The sequence below is a fragment of the Penicillium canariense genome, assembly GCF_028826845.1.
Source record: "Penicillium canariense strain IBT 26290 chromosome Unknown utg000002l_segment0_segment0, whole genome shotgun sequence".
Lineage (NCBI taxonomy): Eukaryota > Fungi > Ascomycota > Eurotiomycetes > Eurotiales > Aspergillaceae > Penicillium > Penicillium canariense.
The window spans coordinates 1,003,506-1,020,311 of NW_026622729.1; the positions used below are offsets into that span (position 1 = coordinate 1,003,506).

Genomic DNA, 16,806 nt, shown 5'->3' on the forward strand with positions numbered 1-16,806 from the left:
CTGTTGAACCCTAGGCATTTTTGGTCCGGCTACGAGTGCGGCTGCCAATTCCATCGGTCGAGATGACCTTCTTCACAGCATCCTTGATCTTCTCTTTCTTGGAACGGCTGGCCTTTTTAGGTTTCTCATTGGCTTCGGCTGTAGGAGCGACAGAGGAGGTGGTTGCAATAGGAGCAGCAGATGTAGTAGGGGTCGTACCATTGGTGTCCTTGATAGGTGCCTGGTCCGTCTTCTGCTTCTTGACCTCGGGCTCGTCGGCTTCCTCAGCGATAGGCTTGGCTACGGGGGGCGTTCCGAGAACTGGAGACGAGCTAGCCCTGGAGTCAAGGTCACGCTTCTTGCCGGTCTCTGGCGCCTGCGTGACTGGCTTAGGAGCCTCGGCCACAGGCTTGGATGTTTCCGTAACTGGCTCGGGCGCTTCGGTGACAGGGTTTGGTTCCTCTTTCGGTGGCTCTGGAGCTTTCTGAGCTGCTACCGGGGCTTCAAGCTCAGAAGCTGCAACCGAGGTGCCTGGCGGGTGAGTTGTAGCCGGAGCCTCTGGGGGCTTGGCTTGCTCCTCCAGCTCGGGGGCTTCTGGGTTTTCGGTGCCTGCCCCAACCTTTGTCTCGAACAAGTTAGGTTCGCTGTCTGTCTGAGTCGTGTTCAACACATTGTGAATTGGCTGTGGCTGCTCGCTGACCACAGGAGGCGCTGGCGCAACAGGTGCTGTGTCTTAGTCAGCATATACCTTAAAGAACGAGGAGTCTTAGCAGCGCTTGTGGTCTCATCCGGAATCAAAGGATCGAGCTGAAAAGGTCCAAAAAGCCCAATTATCTCGAAAATGCACCTTCAAGGCTGCATAGAACGTACCTGTAGTTTGGGGAGCGCTCTGTACGTGAGAGCCTTCGCTGGCCATGGTGGATCGATGATGTCAGATAGAGACACGTGCTATGCGAAGTGGGGAGTTCACGGGGGATTTGAGATCGCGAGATGGATGCGACTGCGATTCACACTAGAATGGTGATTTACTAGAGAAGAACGAGGCTGGAACGAAGTCGGTTGATTTTGGGGGGTTAGATGAGGTTGCGTGGTGACGTTTACTAAGAGCAGCTGAAGGCGCTAACCCCATTTATCCGCAAACTGGGCTGATTCGCCCCTGCAACCCTCGTCCGCAGTTGGGGACTGTCGCACCACGGGAAAAGGGCCTAAACCATATACAAACACCCCCATCGCTGGTTCTCTTCCATTCCCAATTTTCTCTCGCAGCGAGGAATCCTGGAAGCTTCAGTATGGGCTCGAGGATCAAGTACTATGTAAGCAATGCCAAGACGAGGCGCCAACTATGAACGCTGATGGCGCAGCCGGGGTGGAGTAGTGCGGAGTGCGGAGTACCGGGTGCGAACGTCGTCATCGCACCGCTGTACACCGAGGATATAGAACCCCTTTCCTCCCTCTTTTCCCCAGGTATTGACCGTCGCTCCGAGCCCTGGTGTATCAGAAAGGGCGACAAGTTTGGTACCAATAACCCAATGGCATTTACAGCTGGTTGGAGTTGTCCAGCTGTGAGGCAATTCGGTTGCCTGTGGTGTGCACCTGATCCAAGAAAGATCCCGATATTCTCGTATATGGTAAGGGTTGAAGATATGCCAAAACTTTTGGCAAATTGGTAGAAAAGGCGTTTACAGCCAAGTCATCAGGTCCAATTGAGATCCAAGCGGTTCAGGAGATAATCCTCCTCGGCCGAGGTGCGAGAGCGAGATCCTTCCACGCTTGCAGTAGCGGTCTCCTCTGGGAGTAGTTGTTGAATCTGTTGCCCCAGGCTGGTCGCAAGTCGGATTTTCTCGCGGTCAATCAAGGTTCGGAGGGCATCACAACTAATTTTGAGAAAGGCATCCCGCCGAGTCTCATTCCACCTCTGGAATTTGTTTGGTGATAGACTGTCCACAAAATGAATGAAAGGTGTTGGGTCCGGATGAGTCGGATGGCAGAGGGCCACGGAAGAGAACAATAAGGACCGGGACGAGGACAAAGTGGAGATGGTCTCAGCGAATTCCTCGTAGGTATGCACGGAGACTTGATCACCGGAGGGTTTTTGCTCCATAACGATACGAGCCAGTTGAGCGCCCGATGCGAGCAACATTGATTTGGCGACCTTCAGATCGCCCTGCGATTCGACGGAGGAAAAGTGCAGATGGCATGCACGCAGGTAGTACTTAATTGCCGAGCCGAGCCCAGCTCCGTAGCGAATTTCAGCATCAAGCAAGTCCTGTAGAAGTTGATTGAAGGACACGCGAGCTTTTTCTTCGGTCACCCGGCCATTGTGGCCCCCAAGATCCCCGCTGCCGAGCATCCTCAGCCATCCCATCACGGTGTTCTGCAGCCCCTCCGCAACCATAAACTTGGTCAGGGAGCCCGTCGAGGCCCGCGTCTGTAAAAGCATCTGCCTGGAAGTACCATCCGAAGCCCAGAACCAGTTGACCACCTTCGAGCCCGCCCGAGTGGCCTTCATTGCTTCTCGCACTCCATTCTCACCGGAGGCTCGGGCAAGAAGCAGTTGTGATTTGAGGCACTCTGTGATAAATGGTGCCGTGGCAGATCCAGAGGCAACAGCCTCGTCGAACAGGATCATAGGTTCCTGTATCGCGTGTTGGGATTCATTGCTGTTTGATGGGGTGGCATGATCACGAGAGGGTGTCTTCGCTTTCGAGGGCACAATGCGAAACAAAGGGTTTTCTAGGATCCTATGCAGGTGCTTATCGGTTGCATGAGCGGAGGAGTCGGTATTCAAGGGCTGTCGATCGCCATTGGGATTGGAGATACTGGGAGCCGGAGCCGGGTAGGCGCGGTCCAGCTGACGTCGGAACGACGAGGTGAGGGCGTTGAGGAGTTGCTGGGACTCTCGTGGTGTCCGAGGCAACGGCTGATGGATCTTCGGCCACGGCCTGAACTGGAAGATCGGCGTACCCTTCATGGCGCGGGTTGGTGAGTGCCGGTCGGCGTGAGCACGCACAGGGGGTCGTCCTGATGGGAGATCGCCGCGAGGGGTGGGCGGTGAGGGAAGATGAGGTGCCCAAAGTGGATGACGAGGAGACACAAAGCAAACACGAACCAGTTGAGGACAGGGGAATGGCCTCGATAGTGAAGAAAAATGAGTGGTATAGAGGAAGGTATCAGGGATTACGTAGCAGAAGCCAGTCGATCCAGATCTACCCCGTTGCGGGAGGGGAAATGAAGAGCCAGCCTTGCTGGGGGAGAGAGCGACAGCACCAATAGGCGCCACTCGCTAAAAAGCCAGGCAGCGCCAAGACCAGCTGCGACTGCGAGCAACACATCAGAACCTAGCTTTTGCCTTCCCCATTCAACTGCCTTTCCCTCCTCCTCCCCTTCCCAATTATCTCGCTTTTCTTACCTGCCTGTGTCTCTGGATTCTTTCTGGCCCCTGTGCCTGTGGTCCTGGTGCTGTTCCTCTTTTACGAGGGTACATCCGACTCATTCTCTCCCGTTCAGATCCTTCCTCCCTACCACGAAACCCTTGCGACACCATCGTGACCTCCTTCCCTATTCCGCTTCTTTCATCTCACACACCCATTTGACAACATGTCCGAAGTTCAGAGCCGATCGTCTGCGCGCGGCAGAGTATCCACCCGGGGTGGCCGTGGTGGCTATAGCTCCAGAGGTGGCCGTGGTGGAAACAGCAGATCCGCAAACACCGACAGCTCAGACCCTGCCCCATTCGAGGAGGGTGAAATCGGACAAATGAAGAAGAAATACTCGGACGCCCTGCCCACTCTCAAGGAGTTGTTCCCCGACTGGAAGGACGAGGATCTCGTGTTCGCACTTGAGGACTCCAACGGCGAGATCGAGGAAGCAATTGAGCGCATTACCGAAGGTCGGTGTCTCCTTTATCTCCCCTTATGGTTTTGGGATCTCTCAAGTCACCCCTTAATTCCAGACAAGTTTTACTGACGGGGTCTTCTTTAATCTAGGCAATGTGTCGCAGTGGGGAGAGGTCAAGAAGAAGACCACAGACCGAACCCGGCCTAAGGCGAAGGAAGTCCAGAGCACCTCGACCGAGACGACTGCAGCTTCTATTCGCGCAGGCCGCGGTCGTGGCGGTTTCGAGAGCCGTGGACGTGCCCGTGGAGACCGGGGTCGTGCCGGTCGCGGCGGCCGGGCAGGAGCCCAAACTACGAACGGATCTCGCACGGCGACCATCCCCGCAGAGGCCACAGCCACCACGACCACCACCACTACTACCCCGGCGGCCGAGATCGTGGCGACACAGGTGGGAGAAGAGGTTGACAGTGAGCCCGCAGTGGCAGCTTCAGAGTCGACCGAGCCCAAGACCAGTGTGATCCCCGAAGGCACAAAGAAGGGATGGGCAAGCCTCTTCGCCAAACCCCCTCCTGCTCCACAGAAGAAGCCTCCTACGGCCGCTCCGGCTCCTGCACCTGAAAAGGCTGCAGAGCCCGTGGTTGAGGAGAAGGCCCCCGAACCTGTCCCCGTCCCCGCCGCCGCACAGAAGACGCCCGTTGCCAAACCTGCCGAAGTTCCTATTCCTGCAATTCCCCAGACGAATGTGAAGCCTCTGAAGGATGATTTGACCGAGACAAATCTCGAGCAGATCCCTGATGTGTCCGCTCCTGCACCTACTGCAACCGCTGCCAGCACCGTCGGTAGCACCTTTGACCCGGCTGCTGCGGCGACTGCTACTCCTTCGCGGGCGCCCCCCAGCACTCTCCCAGGTAGTGGATTGAAGCAGAGCAGCCGCGCCCCTGGCTTCCAGCGTCGTGTTATGGAGCAACAGCAGGCTGTCGTTATGCCCGGCAACCACGCTGTGGACCGCGCCGCTGTGCAGTTTGGTAGTATGGGCTTGAACGGTGACGCCGTGGACATTGATGAGAACCGCGAGGAGGCCGAGACCCGCGCCCAGCCTCCCCAGCACTCTCCTGTCGCCCCTCGTGCCTCCCTCCCCCCTTCGACCCAGGCCTCTGCCGAGACTCGCCCAGCCCCTGGTCTTCCCCCGGTCCCTCAGGCTGCCGCCGAGTCCACCTTCAACGACTTTGCCCGCTATTCCTCTGAGACCCAGAAGCCCTTCGACCCCTTCACTCAGCAAGTCGGCCAGCCCCAGCCGCAGATCCAAGAGCCGTTCGCCAACCAGGGTCCGGCTCAGCCCACTGCCACCACCGGCAGCGAATATTCTCCCTTCTACGCTGTTGACCAGCAGCGCTTCCCCTACAACTATTATGGCAGCTACGCCCAGTCTCAGGATGCCAGCGCTGGCCCCCGAGGCGCTGGCTTTGGCGTGTCTGCCGCCGAGGCTCAGCCTCAAGTTCCCGCCACCCAGCCTGCCGGCCGCTACGGCCCCGTTGATGCCACGAACAGTGGCCACAACACGCCCAACCCGACCCTGCCTGGTGCCACTCAGCAGACCCCGGCCGCACAGCACATGCCGGGCCAGCAGAGTGCCCACGGCTATGGCTACGGCTACCCTTACTACTCCAACCCCCACTATGCTACGTACATGAACCAGATGGGCCAGCACGCCGGTGCCGCCTATGGCCGCTCTGGCCGCCCCTATGATGATGCTCGCCGTTATGACGAGCAGCAGCACTACGGCATGCCTCACACCTCTCAGTACGGCTATGGTAGTCAGTATGGTCCCTACGGTGGTGGCAAGGGTGGCATGTACGGTCAGCCCCACGGTTTCTCCTACGAGCACACATCTTCCCCCGCAAATGCCGCCGGTAGCTTCAACCAGAGCACGCCTGGTCGTGACTCCGTTTACGGCCGCACTGGCTCCGCCCAGCCTTCCGATACCCAGCAGACTGCTGCAGGCTCCAATGCCTTCGGTACCGGCATGTCGGACGTCTTCGGACGGTCCCAGGCTGGCTTTGGCCAGAACCCTCCCGTCGCCCAGCAGCCCCCTGTGACTGCCGAGGAGACCAAGGGCTTCGATGCGTCGAAGACTGGCGGTCCCTCCCCGTCCCTTGCCCAGGCTAACCGCCCCGGCTCTGCCACCAACACCCCTGGTCAGGCTCAGGCTCAGTCCGGCCTCCCCCCACTTCAAGGCCAGCAGGGCCAGCAGAGCTTCAGCGGCTACCCCCACCTGAACCCCCAGTACGGTGGTCTTGGCGGCCTTAGTGCTCAACAGGGCGCTGCTTCGCAGACCCACCAGACCGGCTATGGTAACTACGGTGCAGGCTTTGGTAACTACTACGGCAACACTGGCCGCGGCGGCGGCGGCGGCGGCGGCGGCTGGGGTGGCAACTACGGCCACTAAAGTTGAAGAGAATATATTCTATTCCATTCTTTTCCTCTCCCCGCCTCTCACAAACACACATATGGCGTTGCATTTGCGGGTGATCTGAGAAAAAGAAGGGGGTTTACGGTTCTTTTGTTTCTTTTCCACGTTGTCAGGGCGGAATAAGCATGATTTCATCCACGTTGTGTCTTGTTCGACCCGGGCCTGGCAAGAGCAAAAAGGCAAACCAAACCCTGAAATTTCTCTTCATCTTATTTTCCTCAATATCTGTGTAACTTCTACCCTTTTCTGGGAGTTTTGGCTGGGCTTGGGAAGTGTGTCTCTTCGTGTGCTTTTGTTTCCCTTTCCTGGTTTCCTTTTTATCTCCCGCGTCTTGCTTTTTCAAACTCTTTCCCCTCTCCTCCTTTTTTGCTCCCACTGCTTCCTCGTCGATGCGGTCTGTATTAAATCCACCAATTCTCCCTAGGGACGACTTTTTTTTCCCTTTTTCCTTTTTTCCTCTTCCCCCCCCGCTGTTTCTCTCTGTTCCTGTTCTTCCAAACCTAGCTCATGGTGTCAATTCGGGTCTGGGGTGTCATTCTGTGAAGACGGGGTTCGTGTTTCTCTGATTCCCTTTTTTCATCTTCTGTCCTCCACCGTGTTGCAATATCGGAAGGTGGTTGCCGGGTCTGGTAAAGCGGTAGATCGTGATGGATGCTGCTCGGACGGGTTTTACTGGGCGGGCTACCTAAAAGTGTGATGAGTTATGTACGCACCTATACAAATCAGATATTCCAGGACCACCTTTTTATTCCTCTGACTGTAGAATCCTTGAGTACATAGGGGAATAGGAGGCACTCGACAGGGGGTCTTGCGATGCAGCATGGTCCATCCCTAATTTGAGATGAGATGCGAAGTCGGACGTGCCCTCCTACAAGATCTAGGCCTCTGCGGTGGTTACTTAAGACTTCACAGCCACAAAGTATGATAAACAGTCGAGACAAAAAGCACGAAAGAACCAATATCATCGGATTAGGTAGCAGGAATTTCGGCGCTCCACTCAAGCATCGAAGCGGCTTTGCCTCAGACAGGAACTTATATACAATCGAAATACGGCATGACACGATTCCTCACGATAGGAACCGGGAACCCACAACGGTCAACTCTATGTGTGCAGACAATTGGTTCGGGGGGATGAGGAGCCCGTGGTTAAAGAGCGGTCCTCCAAAGCCAAACCCCCCGTGATCCAAAGAAGTGAAAAAGAACATGATCATTTTTCTCCCCGATTGACACGGGAGACATAACCTAGAGAAGTGAGAGGGAAACGTGAGGCTTTACTCGCTGATGCCTAGCCCTTCCCCCCAGTCTTATGGTACGGCGGCTTGGCGGCGGCGGCGCGTTCGCTGTCAAAGCGCCAGATACCGCCGGTTTTGTCGGCCTCGAGGCAGCCGGCGAGGTCGAGCGATTGGGCCAATTGCTGGAATTGCGGGTCGTCGTCCTGCTCGTCGATACGGTTAAAGAAGCAGCGCTCCCACTCGCGGCCCTCGGCCTTCTCAACGCGGCGCAGGTCGCGCTGGGCGTTCTCAATGAGCGACTTGTACCCTGAGACAGCGTCCATATCGCCGTTCTTGATGCTTTCAGCCACATCCGCCCACGCACGGCGGCTTTCGTACAGATCTTGCTCCTCGAGCGGGGCCAGCGTGAGCGGGGTGGTCTCGTTCTCGGCTACGACCCAGCGGTCGACGACCTCCTTGGTGCGGGCGTCCTTGATGGTGAATGTGTCCGACCACTGGCCGTCGACCGTGTACAGGGGCTTCTTCTCGCCCTCGCCGGCCTTGTACAAACTAGCGGTGAAGGTGTTCTTCTTGCCGCTCAGCCAGCCCTTGCCCGAGTAGTCGATCTTCGCGATGTAGCCGCTGCTGCTGGCGATCTTGGTCGACTTCTCCAGTTCGACGAATGGGGTGCCGTAAATGAGCGACTCGATGTGCAAGTTGGGAAGGGTAATCAGGTATTTCTCTTTTTCGCTGGAGCCTGGCGGGGTGAGGGTGTACTGGGCGTGGCCAATCTGTTTCACTTGGATAGTGCTCGAGAAGGAAGCCTTCTGAGCGTTATATCCTTGCAGCTAGAGTGATGGGTTAACCAGATTGGATCTGGACTGGCCACGTAGTCGGCCATCATGATTATTCTACTTACCTCGACTCCATGCTTCTCGTTCCGGATCGCATATGCTGTAGCTGGGGGGTGGTGGCTATAGAGTAATTATATCAATTAGCCCCTTTTATGGCTCATCCGGGATTCTTTACCAGGTATTACCCACCTCACTTGCTCACTGATCAACGTGGTCTCGCCCAACTCCGGGTCGGAGTCGGCAAGCCACTTGCCGATAAAAAGCTCACCCAGGAAGGGATTCAGCGGCTTCTTCTCGCTGCCGAGCTTCTCGCTGCGGCTGCAGTACTGCTGGTGCAGTGTAGTGAGGAACCACTTGAGAACTAGGAGGGCACGCTTCTCGGGATCGGCCTCCTTAGCGGGTGCCACGAAGACGGAGGGATGTTCGGCCCAGTAGGCCGAGTACTCGGTGAGGGAGGTTGTTGACAGGATAAACGGCGGCGCCGTCAATGAGGAGAGATCCCCATTGAATGAGGCGATCGACTACAACGAAAAGAGACGTTAGTCTAGGGAAACCAGTGGTCACGCATGCGCCAATCTACCTTCAAGAAACTCGACCAGGAGCCCTTGCTTTGGGGTGGCACCTGGCTCTGGGGCTCCTTCTTGGACGACATTTTTCGGTGGATTCAAAACACTTGAAGAGGTGGGGAGATTTCTCGGCCAACAAAGGAAAAAATGAGGGATCCTGACGTCGATGTTTCCAAGATCCGGAGACGGGGGGGTAGTTGATGTTCGTGGTTGGCGGTCAGAGGACAACGTCATGGCGCGCAGCCGGCCGATTGGATCGAGCGAACAGCCACACCCGACTTTTCCAAGTCCACCTCATACCTCATACCTGACCACTCACGAGGGCCGCTGTCTCGCTGGGGCCGAGTCGATGGCGATGGGAGGTTATGCACCTGTCAGACCTGTCAGGTCTGTCTGATCCCTACAGATTGACCCGCCGGACGGATTCGACTACGATGGTGGAGCCCTCGGCCATGTCTTCTTCGACGGGGCCTGAACCAGTTCAAGCGCCGTAGTCTTGATCTTGATCGGAGCAGTCCTGGATGGGTCCTTTTCGGAGAATTTAGCGGTCTCCGACTCCCCCACTTCACAAGCGCATGCTTGATCGCAATATCCTTTATCGGCTGTCGCATGCGCGCCTCCACAACGCTGGCACGGATTCTTTTCCGCGCTGCTCTCGCCCTATCTCGGTAATCGGTACGGGGTAGTGGCAACGAAATCCATCTAGTTTTCCACGGCTCGCCACCCGAATCATTGGCCATAGCGCCTTCGATCAGGCATCCAGATGGATCCTGGACATACAATGGGCACCGATCTAGCTGGTTTTCGTGTGGTCGCTTTTTCTTCGGCCCCTGCAACGCGGTCTGATTGCGAGCCCCGCGTGCATCCTCGGCCAAAGATAACCTACGCCGAAGGGCAGGGTCGGACTTTTCTCCTCTTCTGACTCACTGTTGTGGTCTACTGTGTATCCATTGACAAGTTGTCGGCCACATCATCTGGATCCTGTTTGCAACTGAAGCACCTTTTGTCATCCGCGCGGGCAATTATTCTTTCTAGGAGTATGTTGTCGGAAAGACGCCGGTGAACTGAACCCACTACACCTCATCCTGTCACAGAAGAGGTCTCTCGTGAATTTTAGCAGTAGTCTCATGCCTGGTCAATGTCCAGGGACCTTGATTGTTGAAATCCCCTCCCTCGTCTATAAGTGAACGCAGAGAGCATTCACCATGTTACCCTCAGGCTCACGATCTTCCCTCGATAGCATCGACGAGGCCTTGTCTCCGGTGGAGGAGACGCGAATCAACGAAGGCTCCAAATCACAAAAGGGATATGAAACAACCAATGATCTCGATCTCGTGCGAAGTCATATATCCCACCATGATATGCCCGTGACTACCGATGAGTTTCGCGAGGTTGACGCCGAGCAATACTTGCGCTTCTCGCCGGCCCGGAAGGCGGTTATCGTCTTTGTATTGTCATTCTGCTCGTTTCTGGCCCCGATCTCTTCAACCTCCATTCTGTCGGGCATCCCCGAGGTCGCAGAGACCTACAACACTACCGGTAGCATCATCAACGCTAGCAATGCCTTGTACCTGGCATCCATGGGGATCTCGGCTCCATTTTGGGGTCCCTTTAGCCAAGTGTGGGGGCGGCGTCCGGTCAGCAACTGCCACTCTCCTTTTGGTTGGAGCCAAGATGCTAAGATTCATCTATAGATTTTCCTTGCAAGCGCATTCCTTTTCTTCGTGTTTAGCATTGGCACGGCCCTGGCGCCAAATCTACCGGCCTACTACATCTTCCGCGTCCTGACAGCCTTTCAAGGAACATCGTTCCTGGTGGTAGGAAGTTCCGCCCTTGGTGATATTTACGAGCCTCGAGCGCGGGCAACGGCACTGGGGTGGTTCTTGTCGGGCACTCTAATCGGACCAGCCTTTGGTCCGTTCATTGGCGTAGGACTCGTGCTTTCCCGTTGCATGCTCCAGACTCGCTGATCATATACCACAGGGCGTGATCGTCACCTTCCGCTCATGGCGCGTCGTCTTCTGGCTGCAGTCTGCCCTCGGCGGTGCCGGTACATTGCTTGTCTTCTTTTTCTTCCCAGAGACATACCCGCATCTCAACAAGACTGAGCTCACCGAAAAGACCCCTGCGCAAAAGGCGAAGTTCCTCTGGCACCAGGCGAACCCCGTTCGTGTTGGTGTGCTGCTCTTCTCATACCCCAACCTTTTCATCGCGGGGCTGGCCGCTGGTGCCCTGGTTTGGAACCAATACTCTCTGCTCACGCCGATTCGCTACGTGCTTAACCCGCGTTTCCATCTCACCAGCCCTATTCAGTCGGGTCTGTTCTATATTGCGCCTGGATGTGGGTACCTAGTGGGGACGTTCATGGGCGGCCGGTGGGCGGACTATATGGTAAAAAAATGGATCCGCAAGCGTGGTGGCATCCGTGTACCAGAGGACCGTCTCAAGTCATGTCTGATATTCATTACGGCTGTTATCCCGGGATGCATCCTCGTCTACGGCTGGACAGTTGAGAAGGCTGTCGGTGGTATTCCTGTCCCCGTATTGGCTATGTTCCTTCAGGGCGTGGCACAGCTGTTCTGCTTCCCTAGTCTGAATACATACTGCCTAGACGTGATGCAGTCCAAGGGTCGGAGTGCCGAAGTTGTAGCAGGAAACTACATGTTCCGGTACGTGTTTGCCGCCCTGGGCTCTGGCACTGTGCTTCCCGCCGTGGAAGCTATCGGTGTCGGTTGGTTTAGTACGATCAGCGCCCTGTTCTTAATCAGCTCTGGTCTGTGCGTCCGGGCTACTACTATCTTGGGCGATAAGTGGCGCAATCAAGTCGATGAGAGGAACCAGCGCAAGGAGGAAAAGAGGGCTTCGGGGAGGTCTTCTAAGCAGGAGACTGAGACGACTGCCGAAGTCTAAGTAGATAAGTCGGTCCGTCCTGCATATCCCACAAAACTTTTGCTTTTAGAGAGCCATAGAGGATACTGGCATGATTCGGTGATTTAAGGATGCTTCATGGGCTTGAAAATGGAGAACTATGAATAATGACTACTTGAGATTGATCATCTCTCCTGTGTCTATGGAATCACTGGGCTGGTATTAATACTCAACATTTCATTGTGTCCGGCATCATGCCGAGGTCTCTCTGTCCGTAGACCCAGCTGTGGCCGGTCCATTGCTGCTTAATTCTCCATTTCCCCCACCCACCTCCCCATTGTCCATCGGATCTTTGCCCTTGACAATGATATCGGCACTGAGACCAGCCTCTGCCACGACACGATCCACTTTACGTTTCTCGGTAAACCTCCGACAGTCCTCACGGCCCTTCTCAATATCCACGAAGCCGATAGCAATCATGGCGGCAGTACAGATAGCAAAGAGGAATGGGAAGCCCATCCAGTTGTTGCGGGTGTTATTGATGATGGCCTGAATTACATTTGGACCAATGATTGAAGACTCAAAAAGTCATCAAATTAGCAAGGCATATTTAAAAGGAAGACAAGATTGGTACTTACCGCACGATTAGTGATTCCGAAAAGCGCGAAGAACATATTGTCGAAGCCACGGGGCATCAACTCGCTGATCATTGTTTGAGCGTACTATAAATCATACGAATCAGGATTACGACAAGATAGATGGAATAAACTACTCCTTACCGCATAGTAAGGAGCCTGAAACAGGCCGAAGATGACGTTGTAGAAGTAGAACTCCCACTATGAACGCGTCAGTCATTGATAACCCGGAGCGCGAGGCCATTGGAATTACTCACGGTATGGTGATACCCAATTCGGTCAGTCCACAGTCCGAGCATGCCCCAAAAGGGAATGAAAACGCTGAAGAAATTGGTGAACAGGAACATGGTCTTGGTCTTGAACTTGAAGTATCGCTGGATGTACCAGAAGCCAAACGTCGACGTAATCGAGCACGCCGCCTGCGTGATTCCAAGATAGGTAATTTGGAGGAATGAGAAAGACACCTGGTCATTCTGAATGATGCTTACCAGGGTTCCTAGAGAGTATCAGACGCGTATTCGTGGTCCCACAGTCAAGCAGGGACTCACCAGTCGTATTCAGACCGTCTGCCAGCAGAAAGTATGCCAGAAAGTAAAGGAAGGTCTGTGGGAGGGATCGGATCTCTCGAATCGCCAGCCAGATCTGCTTGAAGCCAATGGTCGTGTAGCTAGAGCCCTTGGGAATTTTGGGACCGGGCCGCTTCTGCTGGAAAAGGAACCACCAAATGCCTAGAACCACCCAATCTGCCCAAGATGTCAGAAATCATACGACTCTTCAATCGTGGTTTGTGGCTTACAGGAATTCGTCAGACACAGTGCCAAGTTATTCGAATATTGGTTATTCTGCATCGGAAGAAGGACGCTCAAGTTAAGCACCAAGGTCAACAAGTATCCGATATTGCTGTGCGCAGTCGAAATGTTGCTAGGGGGGAACTATCGTTAGTATGTATTCAAGGGTGAGCTTCATGTTGATTCTACCTGATGTGATTCCGCTCCAATGACTCGATCATATCATACTCCTTCTGATCGATCTTGCCTTCTTTCAAATCCTCTTCCCGGGCCTTTCGTACATGGGGCATATAGCGCGCCAACCGGGGAAAGACCGCGGCGTAAAACACCAAAGTGGCCCCATACGCGACATACGCCACGACGTACATTCCCATGGCTGCAGGCCATTGGCTAGGGCGTCGGATAGCCATCATCCCATACTGCAGCGCCCAACAGATGACCGTCAGCACTAGAAGAAGCCACCGACCGAACGAACCATAGTCCGCCGCACTTCCCAGCCACACGAAAATGACAGTCATGAAAGTGAAGCAGAGGCCGTTGGCGATCAGAACCACCGAGGAGATTGATCGCGTGCCCCCTGCCCAAGGCACCACACACGCCGAGGAGTTGGTGCAGGCTTGGGGCGGATTTGTGTCTGGCTGGTGGCCAGCGCCATTTAAAGCCCATTGGAAGCTAATGAAGACCCGTTAGTTCATCTGGGTGCTTTGCGGCTGTGTTGCCAAGGGGGTGCTTACAGAGCTTGGCTGTAAGAACCCGGACCAACGCCATTGTCGCCTACATGTTCATTGCACCCGAATGAGTACTGTCCACGGAGTGAAGGGGATTTCCCAGCGAACATACCATTATAGTAGAGGTAATAAGCCCAGAGCTCCTTCCTGGTCGTGGTGGGCTGCTCATACGCATCCTCGTCGACACCAAACAGCCGCTCGTAGTCCTCAAGGGTATGCTCGGGCTGGGCTGGCATGGCACCCACCTCCACCGCGGCGTCCGATTTCAACCCCTGCTCTCTGGCTTTGGGCCCTTTCCCAGTTGTATCATCCATCGATGCCTATAGTTGCTTGGAATGGAAGAAAAGAAGGAAGGCTTGGGGGGGAGGCATTCACCTTGACTCTCCTCGGGTCAGTTCTACCCCGCATTCCAAAGCCAGGCTAGTCGCGGTGCGTGTCTTATCTTCGACTACCTTCGACTATCTCGACTAGAAGGAATGAGGAGAGATTAGCGTATGTCGTACCAGATGTTGGGTAACATCGGGGCTTTTCTCATGAAACCCTGGACCTGGCCAGCGCGGTGAAGGCTTACATCATGGCTAAAAGCGTCCCCTGGTTCCTGATGACCGCGGATGATGTTTGAAGGGAGAGATATATTATCCATCTATATACACTATTATAAATTACAGTGAAGAAAGCATCCGCTGCTCTGTCTATACACGACGATCAGAGGGCTGGGACGGCCACATCCTTTTTATCTCCGCCAGCGTTCTTCACACTCTTCCATTCCAGGAAAAGACTGGCCACAAAAGCCACCAGAGCAATCGCGAGACTGACCTGATAAGCGCCCCTCAGGCCGCTCATATATGATTTGATGACGCCCTCAAGCTGGTCAAGTTGTCCCAACTCCGTCAGCACATGTCGCATTTCGGTCGCGCCAGCCCCGACAATGGCCTTCGGGCTCACCCCCGGCGCGTACTTGCCGATCCCATCAATCAATCCGTTCTGGAACACCGACTGGCCGACAGCAATGAAGAGAGCACCTCCAAGCGTTTGGAAGAACATCACCGCAGCTGTGCCAACGGGGATATCCTGCGGGCTGAGAACCGTCTGGACGGCGGTCATGGGGACCTGGAAGCCCGCACCGACACCGGCGCCGACCACAATTTGATAGCCGATCCACTTCCCGGCGGAAATGTCGATATCGTACAAGGTGATGAGGCCCGTACCGATGGCGGCGATGGCGGTACTCACGATCAGGAACGGGGTGTAATAACCCGCTGCGGTGATGAGTCCGCCGATGACCACGGAGGAGACGACAGTCGCAAGCATCATGGGGAGAAGCTGGATGCCAGACTTCATCGCAGAGGAGCCCTCGACACTCTGGAAGAAGATTGGTACGTAGTACACAAGGAGGAAAAAGGCACCACCGAAGAAGAGGCAAAACACGCATGATGCAAGCACCGTCCGCTGTTTCAGGATGTGCGGCGGCAGGGTGGCCTTTTCGCCAAGGTAGAGCTGGGAGATGGCGAAAAGGATTGCCAGCAGACCGAAGCCCACGAACAGGCCAATAATGCGAGAGTTGTTCCATGGATACTTGTTGCCTCCCCACTGCAGGGCCAGCAGGAGACAGACAATCGCGGGAATGAGGAGACTGGCACCGATCAGGTCCAGCTGCCTAATGCGGGCCAGGATAGGCGTCCCCGCGTACTCGCTCTTGCCAGGGAGCTGGAGGAAGAAGAAGATGACGGCGATCGACAGGCCGCCAATGGGAAGGTTGATGTAGAAACACCATCTCCATGTGAGGCCATCGGTGAATGCACCCCCAAGGAGGGGTCCCGCAATCGACGCAATTCCCCAGACCATTCCGAACATCCCAAATACCAGGGGTCGCTTGGGTAGCGGCACGGTCATGGAGATAATCACCAGCGCACCGGAGAAGATCCCCGCGACGCCAATTCCGGCAACGGCTCTTCCGACAATCAAGACGGTACTGGATGGTGCCACCGCGCAGATGAGAGAGCCGATCTCAAAGATCAAGACCGCTGCCAAAAAGCTCCATTTGACCTGGATGGGGGCAATCAATCAGCGGGGCTTCCATCATCATATTATATGCTGGGAACTCACACTGAAGGTCTTATAGATTCGACCATAGGATGGCTGGAGAGCCGTCGACGTGAGGAAATACGCGCTGCCATACCAGGCAATGTCCGAGATGCTCTTGAATTGATCAGTGATTTTGGGGATAGCCACGCCGATGATGGTCTGATCCAAAGCCACGAGAAAGATGGCCAGGTACAGGGCCAAAATAAGGACAATCACCTTCGGTAGAGGGGGATATGCTTGCTCTGTCGTCGCCGATCCCTCCTCCACATGCTTCTCCGGTGGAACTTCAACATCGGTGGTACTGCTGGCTGCCGTCATGGTCGAACTCCTTTACTAGAAGCAAGAGGGTGGAAAGCTTTTCAGATTTCAGACGTGGAGTCGAGGCCTGAGCGTTGCCGACAAATAAGGGGGAATCCGATTAGCGTGAGTCGAAGGATAGAGCACACCATCGACAGCGTCTTTGTCACTCCGCAAAGCACAAATGCTGTGGGAGAGTAGGAGGAACATATGTAAGAACCATGCACGACATTTGGACTGTGGTGAGTCGGACATCGGTTGGTCTTTTTGGCCGACTTGTAGTAAAATTTCCACAGGCGCAGGGGGGCGGTTCGGCTGGCGCAGTAGCGTGAAGTAAATACGAGGCCATCTGACTGGGCGGGCCAATCAGCGGCTCGGGTGTGTCCGAATAGCCTCAGCGCTTGAATCTCCCCGAAGCGGGTGTGGCCGCCAGATGAGTCACATAAGCACTAGAAGACGATTCCTGTTCTCCGTGCATTTTGCCCGAG

At 55.2% G+C, this 16,806-nt stretch overlaps 7 protein-coding genes across 7 annotated transcripts; 2 read left to right on the plus strand and 5 right to left on the minus strand.

Moving 5' to 3' along the window:
• Window positions 1-10: 10 nt before the first annotated feature.
• Window positions 11-895, minus strand: N7482_003577 (uncharacterized protein; the record flags this gene model as incomplete). Its single annotated transcript, XM_056685702.1, has 2 exons — window positions 11-705; window positions 850-895. The coding sequence occupies 2 exons, from the start codon at window positions 893-895 to the stop codon at window positions 11-13; spliced, it is 741 nt and encodes a 246-aa protein (XP_056544444.1).
• A 777-nt stretch (window positions 896-1,672) lies between these two features.
• N7482_003578 (uncharacterized protein) lies at window positions 1,673-2,950 on the minus strand (the record flags this gene model as incomplete). Its single annotated transcript, XM_056685703.1, has 1 exon — window positions 1,673-2,950. One exon carries the CDS (start codon window positions 2,948-2,950, stop codon window positions 1,673-1,675), a length of 1,278 nt encoding a protein of 425 aa, XP_056544445.1.
• A 626-nt stretch (window positions 2,951-3,576) lies between these two features.
• On the plus strand, window positions 3,577-6,262 carry N7482_003579 (putative RNAPII degradation factor Def1; the record flags this gene model as incomplete). Its single annotated transcript, XM_056685704.1, has 2 exons — window positions 3,577-3,868; window positions 3,966-6,262. 2 exons carry the CDS (start codon window positions 3,577-3,579, stop codon window positions 6,260-6,262), a joined length of 2,589 nt encoding a protein of 862 aa, XP_056544446.1.
• Window positions 6,263-7,571: 1,309 nt separating this feature from the next.
• Window positions 7,572-9,003, minus strand: N7482_003580 (OSBP family protein; the record flags this gene model as incomplete). Its single annotated transcript, XM_056685705.1, has 4 exons — window positions 7,572-8,345; window positions 8,417-8,471; window positions 8,541-8,872; window positions 8,932-9,003. The coding sequence occupies 4 exons, from the start codon at window positions 9,001-9,003 to the stop codon at window positions 7,572-7,574; spliced, it is 1,233 nt and encodes a 410-aa protein (XP_056544447.1).
• Window positions 9,004-10,122: 1,119 nt separating this feature from the next.
• On the plus strand, window positions 10,123-11,827 carry N7482_003581 (putative MFS transporter; the record flags this gene model as incomplete). Its single annotated transcript, XM_056685706.1, has 3 exons — window positions 10,123-10,554; window positions 10,612-10,845; window positions 10,901-11,827. The coding sequence occupies 3 exons, from the start codon at window positions 10,123-10,125 to the stop codon at window positions 11,825-11,827; spliced, it is 1,593 nt and encodes a 530-aa protein (XP_056544448.1).
• Window positions 11,828-12,037: 210 nt separating this feature from the next.
• N7482_003582 (uncharacterized protein) lies at window positions 12,038-14,250 on the minus strand (the record flags this gene model as incomplete). The annotated part of the gene is made up of 9 exons (XM_056685707.1): window positions 12,038-12,364; window positions 12,424-12,507; window positions 12,565-12,621; window positions 12,678-12,916; window positions 12,969-13,163; window positions 13,217-13,341; window positions 13,398-13,880; window positions 13,943-13,982; window positions 14,049-14,250. The coding sequence occupies 9 exons, from the start codon at window positions 14,248-14,250 to the stop codon at window positions 12,038-12,040; spliced, it is 1,752 nt and encodes a 583-aa protein (XP_056544449.1).
• A 391-nt stretch (window positions 14,251-14,641) lies between these two features.
• N7482_003583 (MDR family MFS transporter) lies at window positions 14,642-16,339 on the minus strand (the record flags this gene model as incomplete). Its single annotated transcript, XM_056685708.1, has 2 exons — window positions 14,642-15,982; window positions 16,043-16,339. 2 exons carry the CDS (start codon window positions 16,337-16,339, stop codon window positions 14,642-14,644), a joined length of 1,638 nt encoding a protein of 545 aa, XP_056544450.1.
• Window positions 16,340-16,806: the final 467 nt, after the last annotated feature.